Here is a 26,843-nt window from a genome sequence, read left to right on the forward strand (position 1 = left end):
ATATGTCTTAAATGTTTTCATGAAAACTTACACATTCAGAGAGGCTTCGTACAAAAGGAGTTTCTAAGGCACAAGTCACTAGGATACAGAAATGTGTTTTCATCCTGTTTCCAAATAATCACAAGTAACAAATGCGTGTTTGTGTTTTGTGCTGTTTGTGTATGCATATACAGCAGGATTGCATTGCAAGGAATTGGACTAGATGAATCTTGGAGTCCCTTCCAACTCTACAATTCTATGATTGCCTTACTGATTGTGGGTCCCAGTAGCATGTATATGTGGCAAAATATGCATGTATGCATTTGGTCCATGTGATTATATATGTGCAGCATTTGTGCAATTTTCAATGTAGAAATTATAGCTATGTAGCAAAATAATAGTGGTCAAAACATTTCATGTACAGTGGTACCTCGGGTTACATACGCTTCAGGTTACAGACGCTTCAGGTTACAGACTCTGCTAACCCAGAAATAGTACCTTGGGTTAAGAACTTTGCTTCAGGATGAGAACAGAAATCATGCTCCTGCGATGCAGCGGCAGTGGGAGGCCTCATTAGCTAAAGTGGTGCTTCAGGTTAAGAACAGTTTCAGGTTAAGAACGGTCCTCCAGAACAAATTAAGTTCTTAACCTGAGGTACTACTGTATTCTCAGGAATACTTACAACAGTCCTTTTAGATAAACCAATGCAATTACTTTACCATGCAGTGCTTGATGTTTGCAATAAAGAATTTGGTGTATCCCCCCCCTCCCATTTTCTTCCTAGTTATGAATTTGTTGTGATACCTAGCAACCCCCTTGGTGAAGGACCGAGCACCGAATCAAAGCCATTTAAAACTGAATCAGGTAAGAGTTTCAATAAGTGTACCAATTAGCTACAAGCCTCTATAGCTCTTTACACATTTTAATATCTACTTGCTGTAGGAAAAATCAGCAGATAAAGTGAAAGCCATATGGGAATTGTGCATTTACGCAAACTTCCTCAAGAATGACATTTTAATCTGCTACCTGGAAATAATGTTAATTTTTATTTTATTTTTAAATACAACTCCCTGCCTGGTTTAAAATGCCATTAACTAATTACTCTCAAAACTGCTATAACCTCATTTAAAGCCTTGTTATTGTTTACAATGTAAAGACACAAAATACATAAGAAAGTAACAAAAAATATACCCCGCTGACACATTTAAAAGGTCCTAAAATAGACCAAAACATCAGATAGACAGCACTTTTAAAAGCACAGTCTTAGGTACAGTGGTACCTTGGGTTACATATGCTTCAGGTTACATACACTTCAGGTTACAGACTCCGCTAACCCAGAAATAGTGCTTCAGGTTAAGAACTTTGCTTCAAGATGAGAACAGAAATTGTGCAGCAGCGGCGCAGCGGCAGCAGGAGGCCCCATTAGCTAAAGTGGTGCTTCAGGTTAAGAACAGTTTCAGGTTAAGTACGGACCTCTGGAATGAATTAAGTACTTAACCTGAGGTACCACTGTACTTCAAAGCACAGTCTTTGGTATTTCAAAGTAGTCATGAGCAGCTTATTAGTTTAACGTAAGCTCACAAGTGTTTTGTCTTGATTTCAAACCACGTTGCAGTTGTACAGATTACAATTCATGTCAACTGAAGAAGTAAACCCTTTCCCCCCAGCATACTTCTGAAATGCTAGAAGTTATTTTGCAGTCTGACCCAGCACTTGTTTTTTCTCCTTAGCGGACCCAAGAGTGACGGAGCCAATTTCAAGTAAGTCCTTTATACATTATAGTATACTCTGGTGAGAGCATTTTTCTGAGGTGAGATAATGTACTGCTGTATGACAGAGTGGATTTGGAAGAGAAAGGCATTTTGCATATGATTTCACGGGTTTTGGGGGGGGGGGTTGGTTTTTTTGACCTGTGCTGTTTGCAAAGAGTTCCTGCCAGTCTAAATGTTTACCTGAGGCCTGCTCAATCAATTGGAGGTGGCGCTGCACTGGCTCAGAACCAAGGGGCAGAAATGAGCCAGGCACAGCTCATATTTTCTCAGGCCTGTCATTAAATTAAAAGACAGCTCTCTGAAATGAATAGGCTGTTTCTCACTTAATAAGTGATTTAACAGAGCGTGCAGCAGTGTCCAGCCACTGCTATAGAAAATCTGCCATCAGCTTCTGCAGCTCTCTGAAAAATGTTGGCTGCCATCAGCTTTATAGTGGGGGACTGTAAGCTCCGTATAAGGTCTTTAACTAGGAGGAAAGGATCTGATACAGTTGAGGGGCGGGTAAGTTTCTTAATTCATTTAGGAGACTCATGTTTAATATGGTGTAAAAGGTAGTTTTCCTTTCTGTGGTTCATCCCCTGAAAAAATGTGTTTCTCAGCATTTATTTTAGTTACAAAATCCATTTTTACCCCACTTTTCAGTCCCAAAAGGGGCCTCCAATGTAGCTTAGATCATCAGTTGAAACAATAATATAATCAAAGCAATAAAATGAATAGTGCCGGCTATAGCAACAGCAGAAACACAAACTAGAAAAGCTCAGAACAAACCGTAATTTAAATGCAGTAGGGAAGTTACCAGACATTGGTATAAGGAAGGGACCTGCCTGGCTTCCTTAGGTACCAAGTTCTGCAATCTCAGTGCTGCATCCAAAAAGACCCTTTCACACATCCCATATTTCTCTTGCTACAACGTATTAAACCTTTTTATTGGTCGAAACCTAAACTTCAAAGAAATGTACAAATTGGTGTCCCATCAATTCCACTGAGCAAATTAGAGCTGTTATTCCAGTCTAACTGGTTACTATGCTTTTGTGCCTGAGTTCTGATCAGAAATTGGTGTAAATACGAGACCTTTTCATAACCTTTTATTTCCTATTTAAACCTACTTTCCTTTTTATCTGCTAGTTCTGCTGGTTTATCTTCCAACTCTTGTTTATTATACTGTTTTGTTTTGTTTTACTATTGTGAGCTGCCTTGAGGCCATTTTATAGTGGAAGACAGGGTAAAAATAAAAAAAAATGTTCCTATATGTCCTTTTCTTTCACTTCATTCCAATGTCTACGCACATATTTTTGCACATAGATTATTTGTTGTTCCCTTACAGTGGGAAAAGATGCCATCTGGACTCAAATCAAATTCAATTCTGATTCCCATTCTGAATGCAAGGGGAAACAGTTCGTCAAGAGGACTTGGTACAAGAAGTTTGTTGGTGTACAGTTGTGCAACTCCCTCCGATACAAAATTTACCTCAGCGATTCACTTACAGGTATGAAATTGAGGGCAGCAGTATGGGGTGGTTGGTGCTGTGAGCTGACCAGGGGCATCATGCCATCAGAGCACTTTGTCAATGCTGCTGTCTGGAGAAAAAGCTTCCCTTAACTGCTTTGTGTGGCAATGCTGGGCAGTGACTGACTATGGCTGTCAGTGCTAGCAATGACTCATCTCTGTGCTATCAAAAAATCCAGAAGCCATCCCAGCACCAACTGCATCACTGTGTTGTTTTAAGGATTGAATGTGATGTACAGCATCGTAGGCTAGATCATCCCCATTTGCTTCATTCAGTGCTTCACTGATGGTAAAGTGGAACAAAGATTCCTGCCTTCAACTTTAAAGGGCATGGAATCTGTAGTCACCTGAAAAGGCTGCTGCCAGCTTAGCAGAGATTGTCGTTGACAGGGTACATTCTTGAGATGGCAAATGATCTAGGTAGTGGACCATATGCCCATGGAACAGGCTTCCACAGATGTACGGCCAGCTAAATGAGGACCAGCACACAGAGATGTGAATGTGCAAAGCTATGTAAAGTAAGTTGCAATTGGGTCGGTTAGATTTTTGGGGTGGAGAGCAGCAAATTGGATTTGGCCAAACATGTTTATAGGGCTGTAGGCATGGTCTACTGGTCAGGGACTGCTCAGTTTTATATACCGTATTTTTCGCTCTATAACACACACCCGACCATAACACACACGTAGTTTTTAGAGGAGGAAAATCCGTAGGCATGCCACCCACAGGCATTCCCTCCATAACACACACAGACATTTCCCCTTACATTTTAGGAGGAAAATGTGGGAATTTTCCAATGTTATCCTGATGACAGTGATGAGACTGAGGATAGTCAAAAGCAACCACAACAACCCACACCCACTGAGGTAGGTTCTGATTCAGACTCAGAATCAGAACCTACATCAGTGGGTGTGGGTTGTTGTGGTTGCTTTTGACTATCCTCAGTCTCATCACTGTCATCAGGATAACATTGGAAAATTCCCACATTCTCCCCCCACTTGGCATTGTACTCAACACTTCTTGTGAGCTTAATTGTCTTAGAGTCAGTCATCATTATTCTGTAAGACCCTTTCTGATAACCTTGGTGAGTGTTATGGTGCAAAAAATACGGTACTTCTTGTCAAATTCTTTAGGACGGTCCTCTAATCTTTATTTAATGGCATTTGAATTTCACTCATTGTTTAAAGGCGATCTTCATGTTTTCAGGTAAATTTTACGACATAGGAGATCAGAGGGGGCATGGAGAAGATCACTGTCAATTTGTGGACTCGTATTTAGACGGAAAAACAGGGCCACATGTTCAGTCGGATCAACTACCTACCAAAGATGGTATGTTCTAAAGGGTTTGTGTCTTGACTTTTTGGACACTTGACATGGATCCACAGCAAAACCTGGCTTCCTAAAAGCTTGTTTAGGACACACATTTGCAAACTAAAATTTGCTCATGCTCATGTCTTGCCCTATGGGCTAGAGAACTTCAGGCCCAGAGGCTAAATGCCTCCGGGCCTCTCTGGTCAGCTCTTCAGTTTCTCCTCAGGCCACACTTCCAAGTGGCCTTGCTCTATGCCCTACCTGAATGCTTTTGGCTGGCTGGAATGCATCATTCAACCGTGATAATGGTTGCCCAGATGGAGAAAGGGGATGTATCAATCTCAGACTTTTCCATGGCTAAAATACAACTACTGCACTAAGAGTCACTCTGCCCACTTTTGTCTGTAGCTGTACCCACGTTTGCCTCTGGCCCTAATCGCCACGGACATGCGGTTTCCCCCAAAGGTATAAGGGAATGTGTCCCACAGGTGGAAAAAGTCCTTGCTTTACACTTTTAAATGTGCACTTTAAAAATCTTAGGTGTGGTGGTGCTGTTGTTTAGTCATGTCTGACTCTTCGTGACCCCATGGACCAGAACACGCCAGGCACTCCTGTCTTCCACTGCCTCCCGCAATTTGGTCAAACTCATTTTAGTAGCTTCAAGAACACTGTCCAACCATCTCGTCCTCTGTCGTCCCCTTCTCCTTGCGCCCTCCATCTTTCCCAACATCAGGGTCTTTTCCAGGGAGTCTTCTCTACTCATGAGGTGGCCAAAGTATTGGAGCCTCAGCTTCAGGATCTGTCCTTCCAGTGAGCACTCAGGGCTGATTTCCTTAAGAATGGATAGGTTTGATCTTCTTGCAGTCCATGGGACTCTCAAGAGTCTCCTCCAGCACCATAATTCAAAAGCATCAATTCTTCAACTATACGGACCTTTGTCAGCAAGGTGATGTCTCAGCTTTTTAAGATGCTGTCTAGATTTGTCATTGCTTTTCTCCCAAGAAGCAGGCGTCTTTTAATTTCGTGACTGCTGTCACCATCTGCAGCGATCATGGAGCCCAAGAAAGTAAAATCTCTCACTGCCTCCATTTCTTCCCCTTATATTTGCCAGGAGGTGATAGGACCAGTGAGAGATTTTACATCTAGTGTACACCTAGGCAAATGTTAATACCAGAACCAGCATTTCAGTGTTCAGCTTCTGCTTTCCCTCATTTTGTTTTACCAGGCTTTTTTAGAGCGGTGCGACAGGAGCCTGTCAAGTTTGGGAAAATAGGCGCGGAGACGCATACTAACTACGTCCACTGGTATGAGTGTGGAGCAACAATACCTGGAAAATGGTAGAGCAAGAGATAAGACAAATGGCAGAGCAAAGGATGATACCAAATGGCTGCAATCCAGCCATGGCTAACCCAGGCAAGCTGAGAGATGGAAATGTGTTATGGTGTAGTATTGTTCATTCTGAAATCTAACAATACTGTGTTAACTGTTTGATAGCATTGGCTGCTTAATTATAGTTGTCCAGATTTATGGATCTGTTGTAGGAACTTAGAACATGTCATAAAATACTTGGGAAGCTGGCTCCCTCTTAAGTCTCTCCTGGTGCCTTCTACATATTTTGAAAGATGTAGTTTATTATTTATCATTGTTTGAGGCACCTTTTATGGAAAAGTATGTATTCTGAATTTTATTGATGCATACTGCCAAAGTACATGTTCTGATTTATTTTTCAACTCATTTAAGTTATTCTGTCAGGTTAGCTTTTCTGCTACTTTATATGCCCAGGCTGCAAATATACAGTTCTCTATTTGAACACTCTGGAAAGCTAATGATGTTCTCTGTACAGCTCTGTACTCAGATAGCCTGTGTTTTTAAACATGGCAGCCATATGCCAGAGAACCATTTGACTGAGCCCATGTCAATAATCGTTCTGCCATTTGAAAGTGTGGCAAAATGCTCACCACTTGGCCTGAGGTAGATTGGATGCCTGCATCATTTTGTGGAGAACTCACCTAAGGGTAGGTTTTATTCTCTATTCGTTTTAATTTTGTTTGTCCAACAGGACTTTGATTTGGCAAAAGCAGGTTACATCTTGCTTGTAAGGCCTGCTCCTCAAGACGCTTGTCTTGCATAGATGGAGCTGACTATTGAAGGGACTGTATACACATGCTTCTATGGTGCTTTTGGAGTAACTGGAAGCTATGTCTCTGCAGATTATTGCCTCTCTATAGTAGATTGATTTCAGCTCTGCTCGAAAGGTAGAATGCAGCCACCTAAAGGTAAAATCTGTTGCTACAGCAAACAGGGAGAGGATCTGTACAAACCTTAACCTTGTGATCACTATCATTATAATGGAGCAAAACAGGATGTTGCATCTCAAAATATTGTGTGCTCTAATACTTACCAAGGTCATGTATTTTAAGCAGTGTTTGCCTTTACATTACAAAGCAGAGAATCATTCACTGCTTCCAGGGAAACCTGCCTTCCCAACATGTATGCAATATTCATAATTCATAAAGTGCTCCCAAAAAATCAAGACATAAAATCAAGAATAAGCAGGTTTAAATGTACCCTTAACAAGCTAGTATGATTATTAGGTTTTAACTGTGTTGAGTAAAGATGAATGCAGACTTCAGTCAAATACCATGTAGAATATATTACGGCTGAAGCATACAAAAATCTTTATATACAGTTGAAACAGTAACGTGATCTGCTTTGTAGAATGGAAAAATGAAAGCTGTTTTTTAAAAATGGCTCTGTGCTTCCCCTCTACACAAAGTGATATATTTGTATTGCTTAAACATTTAAACATTATATATATAAAGAGATGTAGGTTTTTAAAGGTGTTTATTCAACGTATTAAAAAAGAACACAAGGAATATTGGATTGGTTGTTTATAATAAAAAAAATCTTTTAAGTACATTGCCGGTACACTGTACTCTTAATAAAGTATTTTAAATCATAAGTAGTATTTGATCCATTGGTATATTTAGCAGACACAAAACTGAAAAATTCTGAAAACAATCCTAAATTCTCTTGAGAGCCGTTTCAAAGACTTTCCAGTAACCTTTAGTTGCAATTTTGAAATTATAACTGAAATTATCGGATAGTTTGGGGGAGGTGGGAGTGTCCTGTTTCAGTACATCAGATTGACAGAGTGTGCCACATCCTTCCTTAACTAAGATTTTGTAAACAATGTGAAATAGAGCATCTCCCTCAATATGGCTTAGCTGAGAGGCTCCATAGCCTCATGTGGTTGCCTAAATGAATGTGCTGGGTTTGTCTTACATGGAAGCATTGTGTGACACATTGTGCTCCCGTACAGGACATGCACATGCAACCTTAGCAAGTTGTGCATTTGTGGCAGCTGCACATATATAAATCAAAATGGTTTTGCAGTATCACAAGGAGCTATTGGTTCATACAGTTGTAATAGCTGGGTACCTTAAGTCTATTATTGGTTGAAATAGTTAAATCATGTTACTTTATGAACTTTAGCATATACGGGGGCTTTTGAAAATGTAACCTCTAATAGTTCAATTGCTTCATTCCACAGAACTAAATGCGAATGGGTTGTCTCCAACGTTAATCATGAAATTCATGGGCACGACTTAGAGCAGACTCATTGAAATCAACAGACCTGAGTAGAATTTAGCTGGCTATAACCCAATCTGTTTCAATATATGCTCTTAACAGGTTATGGTTCCCATGCACTATAATAAGCCTGTCACATGAGTACTTCACAGAACATTCACTGTCACATTAAGTTTGTGAATCCATTTTGATAGAACCATTAATTTGTTGTTCTTGAGTCAGTAAACAGCTATTTCCAAGATTCCCTTGGATGGTGAAAAGGACATGGTGCATGTGATTCAATAGCTGTGAATACCATGAAGCAAACATCAATCCTTCCTAGTCTAGTGCACATGCTCAGGTAAGTGCACAGGCAGTGCCTCAGGCCATTATAGGGATTAGCAGTCACTACACCTAGGACACAGGTATGATGCCTTACACAGTGACTATCATTTCACCTAGTTAACTATTATCTACACTTGCTGGTAACAATTTGCCAGCATCCAAGGGCTTCTGCAGCCCCCACAGGAAATGCTGGGATGGTTTACATGAAGAATTATATCGGTTGAAGCATTCCTGATTGGGGTGGGGTGGGGTTTTTTTTACTATAGCTGCAGATGTTGCAATGGATGTAGTAAAAACGCAATGCCCGGCAATTGAACAAAAAAGGATGGTTTGAATATTTTATTCAATTTCAGTGTGCATGTTACAATTTAAACAACATACCTAGTTTTAACAAGTGGGTCTAATTTAGTACATTTTATTAGTAAAAACAAGCCAGATTTCAGCTAGATTTTTCACCTAGTAGTTTAATATGGCAAGTCAGAATGTCATTACTTTACAAACATTTAGGTAGTGTTTCCAATATTAAACTAGAAAGCCAATACAATTTAAAGCAGGAAACAAGATTCATTTGGTCATTTATCCCAGCAAATTATACAGCAACAGTGATACCATAGAATATTCTGCCTTTCATTAGTTTCCGTATTTTAGTTAAAGAACCTTGGAGTCTGTATGGATGGAATAGCAACGGCAACAGCTTGGACTTACTTGGGGCCCATCAACAGCACAGCTTCCTTATCGATAGCCAGGACCTGGCTGGGTGTAACCCTGGCCAAAAGGAGGGCGATTGCGTGCATATGGATTAGGGCCACTTGGAGGGGGTGTCATAGTAGTTCCAGGCGGTGGAGTGAAGCCTGGTCTTGGCTGATAAGCACCTGGCTGGCTGGGAGCCATTCCAGGTTGCGAAGCTGGGGTCACATTATAGCTGGCTGACTGTGAAGCTTGTGTTGTGTAGTTCTGTGCAGGAAAGGTGCCTGCCTGATACTGCTGGGGAGCCTGAGCTGGCAGCTGCTGAGGTTGAGGCTGGCCAGGAAACCCAGGAGCTGGAGCCTGTGAGGGCTGCTGGCTGTATGCTTGGAACTGCTGCGCTTGTTGAGGAGCAGTCTGCTGGCTGTAGCCTGCTGGAAGAGCCAAACAGCAATGCAGATAAGTGAAAGTAACACAACGGTTCACTTTGTAATGCATTCTTAAAAAATACAGACATTCCAGACAAAAGATAAAAAACATACATGAAAAACAACAGGGGGGGTAAAACATGAATTGCATTTTTAATGTAAAAAAACCCCAGCCTGGATACATACTAGCCAACTCCAGTGCACAAAAGTGCAGGTGGAGTAACATTCTCCAATAGTGCTGCTCTAAAGCAGGAGTGGACAACCTGTAGCCCTCTAGATGTGGCAAGTCTCTACTTCCCACAAGTCCCAACCATCATAGCCAAAACATGTTGGAAATAAGTGCCTAAATTGTTGTTGGATTAAAACGGGAGTTTTAATCCAACAAACATTTAGGCAATTATTTCAAATATGTTTTAAAATCTTTCTTTAAAATGCAGTTATATTCAGTGATGTCTTATTTTACTAAAGTGCAATTTCATAAATAATCAAGCTATGTATTATTCTTCGTTTGAAACAAGTCAGCTCACACAACTAATTGAACATATTTAGTTCTGCACACACAAAAATTCCTCCAGACACTAATCTCAAAAATAGATGTTGGCAACAGTTTAGGTGCTTTTAATACTTGTGCTTCACTATCAGTCTGACTGAAAAGAATTTCAGATTGCAAATGTAAAAAAAAAAAAGCTGGTACAAAAACTGATACTCCATTTATTTCTGGCATGAAACACACCTGAAACTACTTGCAATGAAACATCTCCATTGACTGGAATCCTGTTAGCATTAAACACCAGATATATAACAATTATTAAAAAGGCAAGACCCTGAACAGAGAAAGCAAGGAGAATACAGTGGAGTAAATTTTGAACTCACCTGGAATTTGGGCTCAAATTTACTGTTTAAAACAAGAGCACTACCAAGCTTAGGTGTGCTTTGGATAGCTCAGTCTAGTCCTACCAAAACTGACACGTGGCGATGATCATGAGAAACAAATCCTACTACCTGGTATCAATATACAAGAAACTGCCTCGTATTGGAAAAAGCACATACGACAGCCAAATAAAAAGGGAATGGCTTCACTGCAACAACACCAAACTCAGAAACTTCTACCTCAGGAAATAGTTAACTTTGCCTGTAATCACTTGACTTAGTAGCATCTCTGTGGTATTCACAGGGAATTGGGCCTCAAAAATTGCCCTGGTGCGGATAAAAGCAGCTTATAGTAATGACTTCAATGGGTCAATGTTCGAGGCAAATGTAAACACCAGATCTGAGTTTTCTTCAGAAGAAAAAAATGCATTGTTTTCTCAACCTCTCCCAATTTATTGAGCATTTTAAGGGAGTATTTGACTAATTTCACTTCAACTGAAGAGTTCCAGATGCTTTCTGGAGGCCAATCAGGGGAGAATGGGGAAGCAAGAAAAACCTCATGCAGGCCTTTTCTTTTGATGCTCCACATGTTAATGCAAAAAAAAAACCCACCGCCCACCAGCTCCAAAACAGTGTGTTCTAACTGGATCATCTTCAGTAAACTTTGGGGGGGCACAACCTCTTAGCAAGAACAAGTAGGATTGAATGTTATTCCTCCAATAACCTCTGAGATGCCCTTCATACTTAGAAACAACTATTTAGGAGCTACCTTTCGGTAAGGTTCTCCCGCATTATCTGGGGCCAGTATCAAAACGGTAATCGTTATGTGAACGATGCAACCACTTGGAAAAAACTAATCTGCCCTATCCCCATGGTTGCATTATTCAGATGTTGTCCAGGATCCTCTACTTTCTCTCTCACACACGCAAAGGTTTCATGCTTCTGCAATTGAATTGCACCCAAGAAGATAGTTGCTGAGTAAAGTCTTAAGGTCCCTTGCGCAGTGGTATTTTGCAAAAAAATACTGAAGTTTACAGAAAATTAGTTTGATTTCAGAACAGAATTAGAGAGCATGCATTTCAGGATACAGTTAAGTGAACACATTTTGTACTATATGCAAAAAGTTTGAGGTACCTTCCACCTGCTTACCTGGATACTGCATACCATACTGTGGCTGAGGCTGCTGAGCAGGGTATCCAGCTTGTTGTGGATATTGTGGATATATCTGGCCTACCAATTTAAATTAAAAGCTTTAAGAAATTTAAGAAATATGAGCAGCTCAGACTTACCTGCCTCAAATATTTTCTTAAGGTTAAACTATATATTTTTAAAAACTGAGAAGCTACTGAATCTAACATGTTTTCCTGAAGAAATTGAGATTTCCCAAGAAAACTGTTTATCTGGTGTAACAAAAAGTGAGGCCCCCTCCAACTCTCTTTTCTTTTATATTTAAAAAACTCATATTATCCAAACATGATTTGAAAGAGGTTATTGGCTAGTAACAGTCAGGTCTTTGGGAAGGCTTAAGCGTTGAAGGCTTTCTTGTATGTGTGCATGTACTTTATTTATTTATAGAAATATTTATATACCACTATCATAAAAATATATCAGTGGTTTTCAAGACTATAAAAACATACCAGTAAAAATCATAAAAAAGTTAAAAGCAAAATAATTAAAAATGTATCTGAGATATTTGAAGTCTTTCCTTCACTCAAGAATCCTAGGGCATTAAACACCATTAAAATCATAATTAAGAATAAAAATTAAACACCAAGTAAATCAACCATTCAAGAAGTCAGTTCCCACAACTCTCTAGAGCAGAATTGGGGAAGGTATAGGGGTGCACAAATGGAGCAAGAGGGGAGGGAGGGGAAGTTGTGCTGCACAGCCAGAAATCCTTGGACCAACAGAACTATTCATTTGATAGCGCCCAAAAATTGTTATTTTAATCCACAATATAGAATGCATGCTTTTCGAGGCAAACATTCATTTTATAGTTGCACAGAACCTAGCGTGAGGAATGTAAACACTGCTCTCTGCAAAGTCAGTTTCTACACTGTCCAAGGGAAGGTTTTAAGTTTTCTGGAGTATTAATAACTGGACATAGCAGATGTTTCCAATACAAAAATTAGCTGTTTGACAATACTGCTAAACAATATTGAACTGTCACTTCAACCCTTTTAAACCATTGCAATAATCCTGCAAAATACTTTTCATATACTGTATGTTTTCATTTTATAGGACTGCCTTGCTAGCAAACACTGTAGCACCATCTACTGTTTTAAATGCTGCATAATCAGAACTAGGCCTTAATTTGTTTTATACCTGTTTGTTTGGTGAGCGTTATGCTAAAACAACTAATGGAATCATCTGCAATGTTATTATTTATTTTTAGTAGTTATTTATGCAGTGCTATCGGTATACATAGCACTTTCCCAGGGTAGCATAAAAACAAGTCCTTGCCTCAAAGGAGCTTACAGTCTAAATTTTGACAGAAGACAAAGGGAGGGAAGATAGAAGCATAGTGGGTGATGAATGTGAGATGTGCAGCTAAATGTAATTAGGCTTGGTTAGAGTTGGAAATGAAGGTCTGGCAAAACAGCTGCATTTGAGAGATTGTTGGGCGTGTAGAGAGATGGAGCACATGGAGGGAGGGCCAGCAACTGACAATGGATACAATAGTTTAAAAGAGCAAGACAACTCTACGGGATGAGAATGGTAGAGCTGAAGAAGAAAAGAGCACAGGCAGCGTCGTATTAGGAGAGATGGGTAGGGCAAGTAAACACCCTATCTGCAGGATAATGGAGCACAGGTATTGCTCACCTTCCATCTGACCAGTTTGTGGCTGAGTTCCTCCATATGGTGGCTGCTGTGGTTGAACTCCAGGTGGATGAGCTGCAGAAGATGAAGAAGCAATGCTATCGGGTGTTCCGGAACGTTCTTCTACAGGGGCACTGGGGGGTCCTGGGGAAAACAGGCACAGAATTCTAGTGATCTGTCTGACTTTCATTAATAAAATTTGGTGTACATTTCATGTTTCCACATTTAAAAGGCGTAATATACAATCTACTATACTCCAAAAGGGACACGGGTGGCGCTGTGGTCTTAACCACAGAGTCTAGGGCTTGCAGATTAGAAGGTTGGTAGTTCGAATCCCCGCAAAAGTGTGAGCGCCCGTTGTTTCGGTCCCAGCTTCTGCCCACCTGGCAATACGAAAGCACGTCAAAGTGCAAGTAGATAAACAGGTACCACTCTGGCGGGAAGGTAAACAGCATTTCCGTGTGCTGCTCTGGTTCGCCAGAAGCGGCTTAGTCATGCTGGCCACATGACCTGGAAGCTGTCTGCGGACAAACACCGGCTCCCTCAGCCTATAGAGCGAGATGAGCGCCACAACCCTAGAGTCGTCCGTGACTGGACCTAATGATCAGGGGTACCTTTACCTTTATACTCCAAAATCTGGCAATTTCTTTCAGCAGCACAAACATAACAAGTTCCCAATGTGTTTTAAAACCTCTTTACCAAGAGAAACTCTTAATCCTTAATAAAACATCTTCCAACAGGTCTGTACAATTTCTCTGTGTGTCTGGGCTAATATTATTGTCATTTTCCACAAAGTTACGGCTGGTTTATACTGATGTACCTGCTTTAAAGGCTTTGCAGTTTGAATGCTAGCTATACTCAGCTTAATGAAATCTGAATGAATGAAGTTTTTTTTTTTTAATTCAAAATGTTCAGAAATGTCAATTTCAAGGGCACAATAAGCAAACATCCCTGTTACTACAAACATATTTTTGCCAAAAAAAAAAAAAAAGACAATCTATATGGAAGCAACTACAAGACCATGATGTGAAGCCTGGATGATTTAAAAATATTAGTTCAATAACTATTTAATAAGTATTTCAATTTCAACACTCACACACTGTTTCTGGTAATTTGCTCAGATTGATAACAAATTATCAAATCTAATGCCCTGAAACTTCTACAGCACCTTCCTGTCCCCACATTCTTTCATTAGATGTCAGGGCATCCTCCCTGCTGATAAAACCATTAGTCGATTCAGCAAGGAAACCCCCAAGTACAGGAGGTGACCATTTTGTGTGCATGATCGCCGACATGTGCACTGCTTTCAACCCCAGAAGGGGAATTGAAACGGGGTGGCGGCAGCACAGGCTTATGCACGACCACTGACATGCGCAATGACCCAGAATGCAACCCACGCATGAAAGGTGAGTTGCCTGTACATAAAGGATATCTAGGTTCCAGGTTAGTCATGTTTATACTATAGGCTGAGTAGAGATGTTAACTTTGAAGGAAGCCATGACTGTTTAAGGTAGCATCATAGTGCTTTTAAATGTATGATGTGAATGTGGCCATAGTAGCACTGAAGGGTAATTATTGCCGTTGCTCTTCAGAAATCATTTATATATCGACATGAACCCTCCAAATATATCCATATTTTATAGAGCCAGAGCACCAAATTTACACAGCCCGAGGGTAACCTAAGCATGTAGCAAATTCAAACCATGCAACAGCTATGGCATGAATTCATCATCTGACTGCTTGGGGGCAGATCAATTTTCACTACTCAAAGTACAGTCTACATGGACAGCTGTAACATGCTAAATTTGCCTTGCACAAGGCTAATTTTGTATCAAGAAAACCAACTCAACAGCCCATTTTCTCTTGAGAATACTTTTTTGTTTTTTACAGTGAATATACACAGTGATTAGTCTGAGCAATGGGGCAAGCAACTTACTCTGCACTATGAAACATTATAGCAATGTAGCAACTATGTTCTCCCTATTTATAATTAATGTGATGATTACATGCACTTGTCAATTACCAGATCACAACTTTGGAGTATGTTTAATCCCTTAAAGGGACACCCTATGAGCCACGTACCACAGTCTCAGGAGTTTCCATTTTGTATTATAGTTTTCACACACAGAGAAAAGCTATCCAGTCATTACTGTTAAGATACTATTGTTAATGTATCGCCAAAAAATCCTCTTACATGTATTTTCTGTTTTCTGACTCTTTCAGACATACTGCATTCCTTTTCAAATTTTTATGTGTGATCGCAAGGGCAATGCTTTTACTTTTACAACATAAAATACTAATCTCAATTCTTCAAAATAAGAATGAGCACAATTTAACCATGGGTTGTATGTCTTTAGGTTGGCCATCCATGTGGCATTCATGTTGTAAGCACATAAAAATCCAGAAACAGCACTTTTCATGTACATATGGCATGATGGTTCTAGGGCTTTGGTGTTGTCCACATCTAATGATCCTAGTGTAAAATGAAAATCAATACCTTCAGGAAGTGCAAGCTAAATTTGGAGCATACTAATCATCCAACCACTTTTGCAGATGACAGAAAAATAGTCTAAAACATGAATTATGCTACTGAGAGAAGCAGGAATGCCACGCTGTGCATACATTGTTTCCTTCAAATTAAGATCACAGACAAGCCCTTGGAATGGATTAATGATGCTACAGAAATCAATGTGTCTAATTTGCTGTCACATGTCTGGGGAAAAATGCTTTATCTAAGGATGGGGAGGAATTTGTTAAGTCCATTTTTCAGTGGTCCTAACCGATTCAACTTGATGAACTTGCTTGCAGATCGGAACACCACTATAGTAGGATTACTTGTCACCAAAAAAAATATGGATATTTATGGGGGGAGTGCATTGAAAGGCCCTGAGAAGTGTGCATTTTACAGGAAGAATACATACAAAAGGCATAAACAATTATAGACTTTTGTGCCTTTTGGGCAGGTTCATGAGACAGTAAGACTGAGTATCAGCTGACACCAAACAGATGTTAGCTGACCTACCATATCTAATTACATCTTGGGAACTGTCAAGACATTTCGGTAATGGAAAAGTATTGTTGTTTAATTGTTACCAATGTTTTTAACTATAATAAAATAAGAATTATGTAACTCCCTCTCGCTCATTCTACAAGATCCTCATGGTGCATGGATGATTTTGAAAGGTTCAAACTTCAACAAGGGTTTCAATAAAATATGTATTCTTACCCGACACCTGATCATCTGCCAGCCCAAATGCTGACATGACATTTTTGTTGATTTCATCTTGATTTTTTAATGGATCAAAAGCAGACATACTTGCTGCTATAACTTGAGTAGAAGGCTTGACAGTGGAGTCAGTAGTAGCAGGCTTATCTTCCCTACTCTCTGCAACATCTGCAAGACAAAAAATAACTTTTTAGAAGCCTTGTTGATTGGAGTATCCAAGTTTGTTTCAAGGACTATGACAGATTGCTTAGCAACCTCAAAGCCCACATCAGAAATGTTACTATCTTTTACTAAAATTACTCTGCATGCAGAAAGGCTACTTTAACAAAAAAAAAAGTTGCTTCTTTGAATTTTAACATTTTCTGTCAAAGGTTTTTCCACAAGAAATATCAATTATACACCCCACCCCCCAAGATGGTACAAATACATTCCAGTACACATCACCATCTCATGCTTTCGTTTGCGTTCAACAACTCTGACCGAACAGAGCATGTAAAGTTCATTTGACTTGAATTGCTCATGCCTTGTTTATTTAGTTCCTGGTGATGAGCCATTAAGGGAAACAGAGGCTGGCAGTTAAAAAAAAATACAAAGGTGAGTGTTGAGGGTTTGCAGTGATGTGGGCCAGAAGCAAAGCAGAAAGCTGGAGAGAGAGTTCATGGGGTTTCCCCATGGTGCACAAGAAATGTTTCTCTCTCAAAAAAAGTAACGAAGTTCATATATGAAGAAGGTTCAATATACACATGCAGGGGCTTAATTGCCGCATGTCTGAATATTTCAAATAACACCTGACTAGGCAACTGACAAACTTTTACAAAGTTATCCAGATGTTGCCTTGTTATAACACCATCCCACTGCCACACACACACAAAACCAATGCTAAGATGCTGGAAATCTACACTGCTGGGCAATTATCATTCTGGCACAGTGTATAGACAAATATAGTTGTCGCAAACACACATTCAAAACTCTCAGGATTTTCTGATTCAGTCATCTCCCTCTTCCCACAGAGGATGTGCCAGACATGCCTAAGAACCACTCCTGACTTCTCCCCAGAGATAGGGTCAGCATGAATGCAGTAAACTGAAGTTATTTAAAATGGGGATTCCTTAGGGCACTTGGTCATCTTGCATATTAAGATGATGACTTTTCATAAGTTTTATTTATTCAACAAATTATACCCCATTTTCTTTACACCTTAGCACAACCAATTTGGTGTATGTTGAGCAAGATACTAGCACAGGATTTTTACCCCAAGCCACAACAGAGATCGTAGAAAAGATATCCAATATTTAGATACTTATTTTTAAGAGAGATAGCCATCAAGATTACAGAGTCTTATTAAGTAGAACTCTGGTTGGGAAAAGGATGGGGTGGTGGGTTCTATGTGGGAAATTAGATTGTATGTGCATTAGATTGTGTGTACATGCACACACAATTGCGGAAGCTCAAGCAATTATTTGGCAGTGCCAATCGTCAACCTACCATTTTCAGGGAGGCTTGTGGAAAGTCCTGGTTCAGCTGGGGGCTCTAGGCAATCCAGCAAACGATTCACTTTGTTACGAAGTTCTATCAGCTCTCGACGGAGGTATTTCACTTGATTAGATTCTAGAGGCCTTGGCTGCCCATTCACTGTAAAATAAATATTATACTAATGAGTCTTTATGGCACAAGAATTTTCAGTTGCCTTCGTGTAAGAATTAAGGTAAAAGCATTGCATAGCCTGAATGCAGCCTTAACTGTGAAAATGGAATGCACTTTGTGGAAACCTGCCTTAAGATCTTACAGTAAAGAGTGCCTATGAAATCAAATTTACTATATTTTGGGAAATGGTTTGTTCGTCTGCCCATCCATTTGTTCGTTTGCTATATATTTGGACACCTGTCAAGATATCATCCCCAAACTTGGCATGAGGATTCCTGAGGTGGGGGCAGTGCTCTTTGTCAACATTTGAATCCTAGATGCCATATTGAATAAAGATGGCGGCCTAAAACTTCGGGTAACTTTGCCTACTTTTTGGCTTAGGTTTAGCAGTCTCTCAATACATATCATCATTGAACTCAGCATAAAGGTTTCCTGTGGTAAGGGTCTTTCCTGGACTCCAATAACCAATTTGAATCAAGATGGCAGACTAATACATGACTTTGGCATAACTTTACCCATTTTTGGTGTGATGCATCCAAACTGACAAATTACCCTATCCATTTAGAAAACAAAATGTTTTTTGGTTTCTAAAAGTTCCTGGGGAGTTCTGGGTACTCCAAGCTAGCAAATAAATAAATAAATGCCCTTTTCCAGGACAACGTGGCTTATGCCACGTGTAAATGCCTGAATTGCTGGGTGGGCATGAAGGGAAGTTTATTACCGAGATGCATAATAGCTAAGGGAAAAGGACTAGTTTGCTAAGAATCCCCCCCAAGTACAAGAATTTCATGTGACTCAAAAATCATTAGTACTTACCAAACAGTGTCAATTTCAGTATCCTACTGCACTGAATTGCAAAAGAAAGATCTGAGCTATCAAAGATTGTTATAAGATCTCCATCTGTTAATTAAAGAGAATTAGGAATCAGATCTGATGCACATTAATAAAAATAATCACTTTACAGATTGTCACTTGCATCATACAGTAGTGCACTCAGGACATTAAATTTTTGTTTGCAATATGTCCATGACGACAGCTTATTTTATGCACTCCAAATAATACTGTGACCATTGTTAAAGAGCTTCGATTAGAGGTAAACACATCCTCCTTTCCACAAATAAAGAATTTGTATATGAAATGAGAAAATGACTCTGGATAATAAAGTTAGCAGGTGTCCCCCCCACTACATACCTATAGAACAATTTCTGGAAGAATATTATTTAGCCTCTCCTATTCCAATTTCCTCTAAAATATTCACCGGCATTACATCAACATTACATAGCAGTTACTTATATAAATAATAAATGGAAGTAATGCAAAGACTATGTCCACAGAATCGGCTCTCTAAAGCATGTCCAGTGACCACTTCACAGTACTTGGCGCTACATTATGAAAACTGCCGGCGGATGCCCCAATGCCCTGTGGTAGATAAGCACATCTGCTAATTTTGGAGTTCCTAGGGAGCCCCAAAATCATAATGCAGAAGTACCAGTGGAAAACATACCACCTCAATCTTAATGGGAGTCATTTCCCCCAGTAAATTCCAAAGCAACAAAACACAGTTTTTCCCTAAATATAGATTATTCCATATGAGACTGAGCCAGGAGCCAAAAGTCTTGTTCAGTCCCCAAATGACGAGTAATTTCAAGAAAAGCTAAGAAGCAGAGAAACACTTTGGGCGTGTTCAGACAGAAGCTACTTTGCAAAATGCATGCCAACATGCTCTTCCACTTTACACTGGTGCTGCTCTCTGGATTATACTGAAGATATAGGCGAGACTTGCCCAATTCCTTACTTCAGGTAATTATAGGAACTGTGTGCATACAGGCCTTATACAGTATTTATTATATAGCAAACGTCCTTAGGGATACAAGTCAGGTGTCTGGAGAGTCACAGCTCCACTTGCATCTTGGTTCGGGCTGCAAGCCTCCAATATAAAACCGTATGAGACCCCTGGGACTGCTGACAGGATTCAGCAATGTCAATTTCCAACTTTCTCCTGTTGGTGTCAGTATCCAGTTGTAGAACAAAGCCCTAACCCTTTCCTGTGCTAATGAAGGCTTAGAACCACTGGTTCCCAGAGTCTCACAATTGCCTCCCTCTTGACTCTCTACAAATATTAATTATTGGGCTCATTCAAGACAAGCATCTGTCCCAGACTAGTTCTAAATCTTCAGGGGGTGCCTTTCCTTTTAGGTTTTGCTGGAAACCGCAAGGTAGTTATTAAAGTCCCAGAAAAGGCTGAAATTTCCTAGGTTGATGGAACTGCCCCATTACGTTAGGCAATATTGAGAGTAGAAACACTTAAGTTCATTGATTTCAATTTGTATTCTATGTATAACTTAGTTGGAGATCACTCACGGATACAGCATCACAGAATGCATCACTTTTAAGCTCAGCATTACCACCTACACGGAGGTAAGAAACTCAGTTATACAGTGCAATGCACAATATAAATAAGCAATATCTATGACATGTTGCCGTAACTTTTGTTTCCTACCACACTTCCTGCAGGATACTAGCACTGTGTGGACATACCAAGAACAGAGCTCTACACTGGTCAGAAAAAGAAGAGAAATGTGCCATAACAAAAACAACTGGAACACCAAAAAGATTTTTGTACTATTAGTTAACACTAAAAGTTCAAAGAAATCCTACCTTCGTCTTTGTATTTTATTGTAACTTCATCATTGCTCAGAAGCTTTCCCCTGAAAACTCTCTGCATCATCAGCACTAACTCGTCATAGGTGATGTCCTCATTGTGAATGGGAATTCTTCTAATATCATCACCCATTTGAGCTTTAATTATAAGCTTTCCACTCAAATCCAGTTGTCCATTCATGGTTAACTCTGGCCTTCTTACACAGCTATTCAAAATGAAAGACATTTACATTAGTATATCCTGAGAAACAATTACACGATTCATTCCAGCCAAAGCACAATTTTATGTTACTAGATTAGGGAGGAAAATAATATATTCCTGAATGGTGTGATGCTAAAATAATGTATACTACCTAAAACAGATTTAAAAACTGTTAACAATTCCAAAAATGCTCTAGGCATTCAGAGAGGAGAATGAAATGAGGGGTAATGGTGATGCCAACTTCCTGTGAAAAGACATGATCTATATGCAGCCTAAGATAAGCAGAGGATCCAAACCCAACAAATTTGATCACTCCTTGATACTTTACACCAGGTGTGGCTAACTCCCAGCCTGAAGACCTGAGTCAGCCTCCATTTCTTTCTGGCCCCTGAATCCCACAATTGTGGTAGTGGCAGAAAAAGAGCAAATAATCAAAGGAGGCATGGCACTGGTGCCATCAAGCTGAAGGGGGTGCAAACTGCTCAGATGGGAGGGCACTGTTTGTTCTGTACAGTCTGTGTGGTGTGAGTACAAGAGTGTAGGGCAGCCCCATGACTTTTGGTCACATACTCCACTAGCATGCACCCACCAGAGGGTTGGCCAAGGCTGAATATGATCCTTCAGCAGACCCCCTGCTTACATTCTAGTAGGATCTTCACAAAGATTATGCGGAGGTAATGTTTTAGTTTTTTGTTTTTTTACTGTAGGGTCATTCCACGTCATTTCAACGAGGTTATGTCAACCTCTGTCTCAGATGTTGATGAAATTTGGGGTATCTGGTGTACACCCTTCCCTTATCGTTGAAAGAAACCCCCTTAATTTTTTTCCCTCTATCTCAAACAGTTTTACTTTCATAGGAGTTCGCAGTTTCGTTAAATTTACGTTGTCTGTCCCTCTTGAGACTCTCTGCACAAGTTACCCTTGTGTACATTTTATTTTTTTCTCCATAACCAATGATCAGATCTCTTTGAAATTTTACAGAGAGCTCAATAAAACAATGAAAATTTCAGAAAAAATACACCAGCACTCAAAAGATTTTATAAAAAAAATAAATTATAAATGTACTTGTAGCCTAGGTTTTTTGGTGGAAAAACTAGGTTTAGAAAACCTGAATTTTCAGCATGTAGGCATGATGGAACCCAAAGTTTTTGATGTTGAAAATTATTGCAAAGACATGCTCTATCTTGACAAAGAATAAAATTTATGGGTTTTTTATTCCTTGTAACGAAAATTTTACATTTTTTGAACATCTTGGGGGGGGATGGCTTCTGGGCAGCCATTTTGTACAACTTTCCTACAATCCATAGCTGAAATAGAAAAAAAATTATGAAACAAAGTTGTACATCTTAAAAATTAGCATAATATTGGTGTGGTTTTTTTTAAGAGCATACTTGTTTTAATTTTGGGATATTTGAATTTGAAGTTAAAACTGGCTATCAGGAAATCAATAAAGGGAAGGGTGTGCATCAAGTCTCATCAAACTCTGAGATGGTGGGTGACAAAACCCTTGTTTTTTGCATTGATTTGAAATGGCCCTATAATTAAAATAGTTGAAGCATTATTTTAATTTAAGAGATAAAACTAAATGGCTATTCTGAACTATCACCGATAACTTTTCAAAATGACATTTTCAGCTTGAAAAAGTGAACACGGTACTAAGAATTTCCAGACAAGCACTATCACTGTGAACTTTACAGTACAATTCACTTTCTTTATCAATAACTTTATTTCATCAAATATTAAGTGTACCTGTCTTGTAAAATGTATTGAGTAGCTGGGCAGATTATCCCTTTTACTTTCAGCTGGAGGTCAGATGTCCCGCCATGCAGCAGTGGTTAGTAAAATATAACAATAGGCAGCAGTGTGTGTAATCTGCATTAAAACACAAAGGCAACTTAGTTAAGTCTCAGTCACCATCAAAGTCTTTCATTAATTAGCATAGACATTCATTATTATATTATTATTATTATTATACAGAAGGCAAGTAACAGAGTAATCCAAACCCAGCTGTATGGGCTAGGCAGCCTCTCACTGTGCACTACAGAAAGCATCATTTATTTCTGCGGCACTCCCCCTTCCGCCCTACTGATCATGTGGGCAAGAGTTCCACTGGCAGGATACTGCCAGCAGTGTCCAGCAGAAACTCCAAAACAAGAAAGCACAGTAGATACAATAATCCAAATATGCCCTTGAAAGAAAATAATTCTTAGAATGTGATTCATTCTAAGGGACCCCTGACCATTAGGTCCAGTCATGACCAACTCTGGGGTTGCGGTGCTCATCTCGCTTTATTGGCCGAGGGAGCCGGCGTACAGCTTCTGGGTCATATGGCCAGAATGACTAAGCCGCTTCTGGGGTACCAGAGCAGCACATGGAAACACTGTTTACCTTCCCGCCGGAGCAGTATCTATTTATCTTCTTGCACTTTGACGTGCTTTCGAACTGCTAGGTTGGCAGGAGCAGGGGCTGAGAAACAGGAGCTTACCCCATCGCGGGGATTCAAACCGCCGACCTTCTGATCGGCAAGTCCTAGGTTCTGTGGTTTAACCCACAGCACCACCCGCATCCTACATACCTATTAACCCCAGCTTTTGACACCTGAGATGTGTTTTAGTAGTACCTACCTTCTAGTACCTATGCTTCTAATTGCATTTTTAAAAATGAGTAACATTTTATACAAACCCTAGAACCGTGAGGTGAAGGATGCTTAAGAATCTATGAATAGATATTCCCAATATGCACACTTAAAACTGTTGAAACATTTGTATGACGTGCTTTCAGAGCCAGAGTGTTACATTCTGCTGCACTAATTCTACAGAGTCTAGGCCAGATAAAAGTGAAATCTAAAGTGGCATGTGTCATCAGCTTATTTGTAAGGTTTATTGGGGATCTGCTACGATTATCAAAGACAAACAAAGCTGTTTTGAATATGTGGTTCTCTTTTTCATATCATCATGCATGTTCTCCTTTGGTTCAAAGCCAAAGCTTCTATTTTCCATAAAATAGTTGGAAAAGACTATACCATGAAAGAGACAATCATTTGTTCCTATACAGCCAAATTAGAGAATTAAGATTATAATATTAAATGTTAAAATTGCCACTTATTTTTTTAATAAAAAACCCCCACTACATTTCTTAAGTAACACGAATTTGTTAAAAGTAAATGCACTGTAACAACTTTAAGAACAGAATCTTTAAACAAGTGTGGGATTCAAGGCAGTTTATGCTTTATAGAAATCAGACTTAATTTGACCTTCAAATCTATTTAGCAATAATTTCAGTTGTGAAGTATGATACACCTACATATCACTAGTAGCTCACTAGCTAAACTGTTGCTGGCAATATCTTTTATTACTACAACCACCAGATTTTCCTTACAGCAAAACCTTATGAAGCTGCTTTTGCTATGCTGTTATGAGTTACTTTATTAACTTAAACATTGTATTCTTAATTGTAGTAAAATTTCTAAGCTGTTCACAAGCCTCTGTTGAATGTAGACTCTCCAATATTCCTGTTCCTGTTGAGTGTATATTTTACTTTCAGTTTGTGATACATGTTAAAAAGATATTATTAAGTGATATTGTTGTGATTTATATTTCTGTTTGCAACCCACCTAGAGACTGATTTCATAACATCATAAAATTGTAGTTGGAAGGGATCCAAGGGGTCATCTACTCCAACTCCCTCCAATGCAGGAATCACAGCTAAAGAATCCCTGGCAGATGAATTCCTAAATACCCTTTGGTATTTAGATCCCTAAATACAAATACCATTTCAGATGCATCTGATAAAAGTGGGCTCCAATTCATGAAAGTTTAAATTAAGTAAACCTGTTAGCTGTTAAAGGTACAATAAAAACTGGCACTTTAGTTGCAGTAGATTAAATTAGCGTAGAGGATATTTGAGAAAAGTAATTCCTTTAAGGATCATTAACTTTGTAATCACAAGAGACTGCCAACTATCTTAGTAACTGAGCTTCTAGTGCTGGCTATGTATCAGTTTATGAAATTTCAATGGCAGAAATTTTCTTTAGAAACAGGCAACTCAGTTGTGTCTCTATATCTATTTAAGGTTTCAATCCTATATCATCTTATCTAGAAGCATGTCCTATTGAACTCAACAAGGCTTACTTCTAATAGACATGTACCAATTGCACTGCACAAATATTAAATGACTAGTTGTATGCTTAATATTGTAATGGGTCTCTGGTATAGAACAAAAACTAATACTTGGGACAGTATTAAAGCTTAATTATGTAAGAGAAACACAATAAAAGTCTCTTGCCATAATTTTTCCAAGTATATGTATTTATGAATGCAACTGTTTTGCAAGAACAGGGTTTCCTTCCACCACTGTCATATCAGCCGTGACAGATCTCTTCAACCCCAATGACTTGCCCTGATCACACCCCAACTTCTCTGAAGGAGTAAACAAGACAAAAAGGCAATGACAGGAAGAGTTGCTGGCTCATGCCCCAGCTGACTCAGAATGTCAAGTAACTAAATACTGACAGCAGGTCTGAGCACTTTTAAAAGCTGCATCGCTGGGCTAATAACAATTTCTTTGCATGAACGAAATGAACAGTACTCAAACTTTTGAGATTCTGAACTGTGAACATTTCCACGACTTCTAATTATACAAATTAGAGTAGAAGACATAGAATTAAGAGTCCAGCAAGCCAGATATAACGACAACTGTCCCATTGGCCTCTTGGGGTGACCTTGGATAAACAACTTTCCTCCTCACAAGACTCCAAGTACGAAGAGGCCGAAGAAACAAACAAACTTCAAAGGTGTACAAAGAAGATGCATTTACATAAAGGGAGCTGTGTGTATTCTGCAGAGCCTTCCTCAGTGACAAAGAATCAGAAACCCCAAATTGACCTCTTCCCATTTTGGGCTCTCCAGCCCTGGTGGGGCGGAGAGGGAAGGAGAAAGAGAAAGCGGGGGAGGCAGGGAAAGAACTTTTTCCTCAGAAATAGGAAGTGCATATTTTCCAAGGGTGTTTTTTTGGGGGGGGGGGGCAAAACCTCGTTACAACACAATTAAATCTACACTGCTTTGGCACTGCTGTTTGCTGCAGTAGGCTAACGCAGCGCCCACAAACTAGAAAATGAATTATGTGGGGAAGAACGGGAGAGCAAGAACCAGGACTCAAGGCCCATGAGCTAATTAAGGTTGATGTGACAACAGCTGAGCCAGTGCGTGGCCTTCCCCTGTCTCGAGTGGACGGGGAAGGGCGCGGCCTAGGCCTCATCCAGCCGCCCTAAGCCCCCCCCCCCGGTCGGCTACCCGCTCCTTCCCCGGTGGGCAGCGGCTCGGCCTCTCCCATTCAAACCGGGGCAGCGGCTCCCCCACCCCACTCGCTCCGTTTCTTCCACGAAATGGAGGCCGCGGCGCCAGCCCGCCCGCCAGCCCCACGACCCTGTACCCCCCTCCCCACCCGCTCCCCGCCTCCTCACTCACTGCTGCCGCCGCTGCCGTACGTGGCAAAGAGACTCGGCCAAGGCGGTTGCTGCTGCCGCTGCTGCTGCCGGGCCGCCACGCATGCGCACTCCTCCCATAACCTGACGGCGGGGACTGCTGTACCGAAGAGCTTCGTCAGAGGAAACCGGTACCGCGCAGGCGCAAAATGAAGGTGTGGGGCACGCACGCGTGCTTACGTACAGGACAGCGACGTAGAGCGACCCAGATTTTTCTTGACCTTAAAAAAAATAAAAAGGCACCGCGAGTCCAGTTAACGCGCATGCGCGGGAATGAATGGGCCTGATTCTAGTCTCCCTTGTTGGTTTCTGGTAGTCAGTTGCGTGCAGTTGGCCTCTCTTCTGG

At 40.1% G+C, this 26,843-nt stretch overlaps 2 protein-coding genes across 64 annotated transcripts in view; one reads left to right on the forward strand and one right to left on the reverse strand.

Moving 5' to 3' along the window:
* The window catches only part of ABI3BP (ABI family member 3 binding protein), a 148,101-nt gene extending 140,574 nt beyond the window's left edge, over positions 1-7,527 (forward strand). For all 50 annotated transcript variants that reach the window (XM_083736021.1, XM_083735976.1, XM_083735998.1 and 47 more), the window contains 5 exons: positions 764-843; positions 1,710-1,739; positions 3,076-3,237; positions 4,461-4,583; positions 5,791-7,527. In XM_083736021.1, the coding sequence (XP_083592147.1) occupies positions 764-843; positions 1,710-1,739; positions 3,076-3,237; positions 4,461-4,583; positions 5,791-5,906 (511 nt within the window). In that variant the 3' untranslated portion in view covers positions 5,907-7,527. The remainder of the gene's footprint in view (positions 1-763; positions 844-1,709; positions 1,740-3,075; positions 3,238-4,460; positions 4,584-5,790) is intronic.
* On the reverse strand, positions 7,393-26,665 carry TFG (trafficking from ER to golgi regulator). Of its 14 annotated transcripts, none has more exons than XM_083736897.1 (9): positions 26,481-26,665; positions 22,765-22,887; positions 20,811-21,019; positions 18,969-19,052; positions 17,994-18,140; positions 16,509-16,676; positions 13,286-13,426; positions 11,612-11,692; positions 7,393-9,598 (listed from the first exon to the last, which is right to left on the reverse strand). In XM_083736897.1, the coding sequence occupies exons 3-9, from the start codon at positions 20,992-20,994 to the stop codon at positions 9,213-9,215; spliced, it is 1,191 nt and encodes a 396-aa protein (XP_083593023.1). In that variant the 5' UTR covers positions 20,995-21,019; positions 22,765-22,887; positions 26,481-26,665; the 3' UTR covers positions 7,393-9,212. The 14 variants fall into 14 exon arrangements, with proteins under 14 accessions (XP_083593023.1, XP_083593017.1, XP_083593026.1 ...); XM_083736891.1 differs by having other exon boundaries at positions 16,599-16,676; positions 26,481-26,623; XM_083736900.1 differs by having other exon boundaries at positions 7,393-9,595; positions 26,481-26,623.
* Between the last annotated feature and the right edge of the window lie 178 nt (positions 26,666-26,843).

The sequence above is a fragment of the Podarcis gaigeae genome, assembly GCF_964106915.1.
Source record: "Podarcis gaigeae genome assembly, chromosome: 4".
Taxonomy (NCBI): domain Eukaryota; kingdom Metazoa; phylum Chordata; class Lepidosauria; order Squamata; family Lacertidae; genus Podarcis; species Podarcis gaigeae.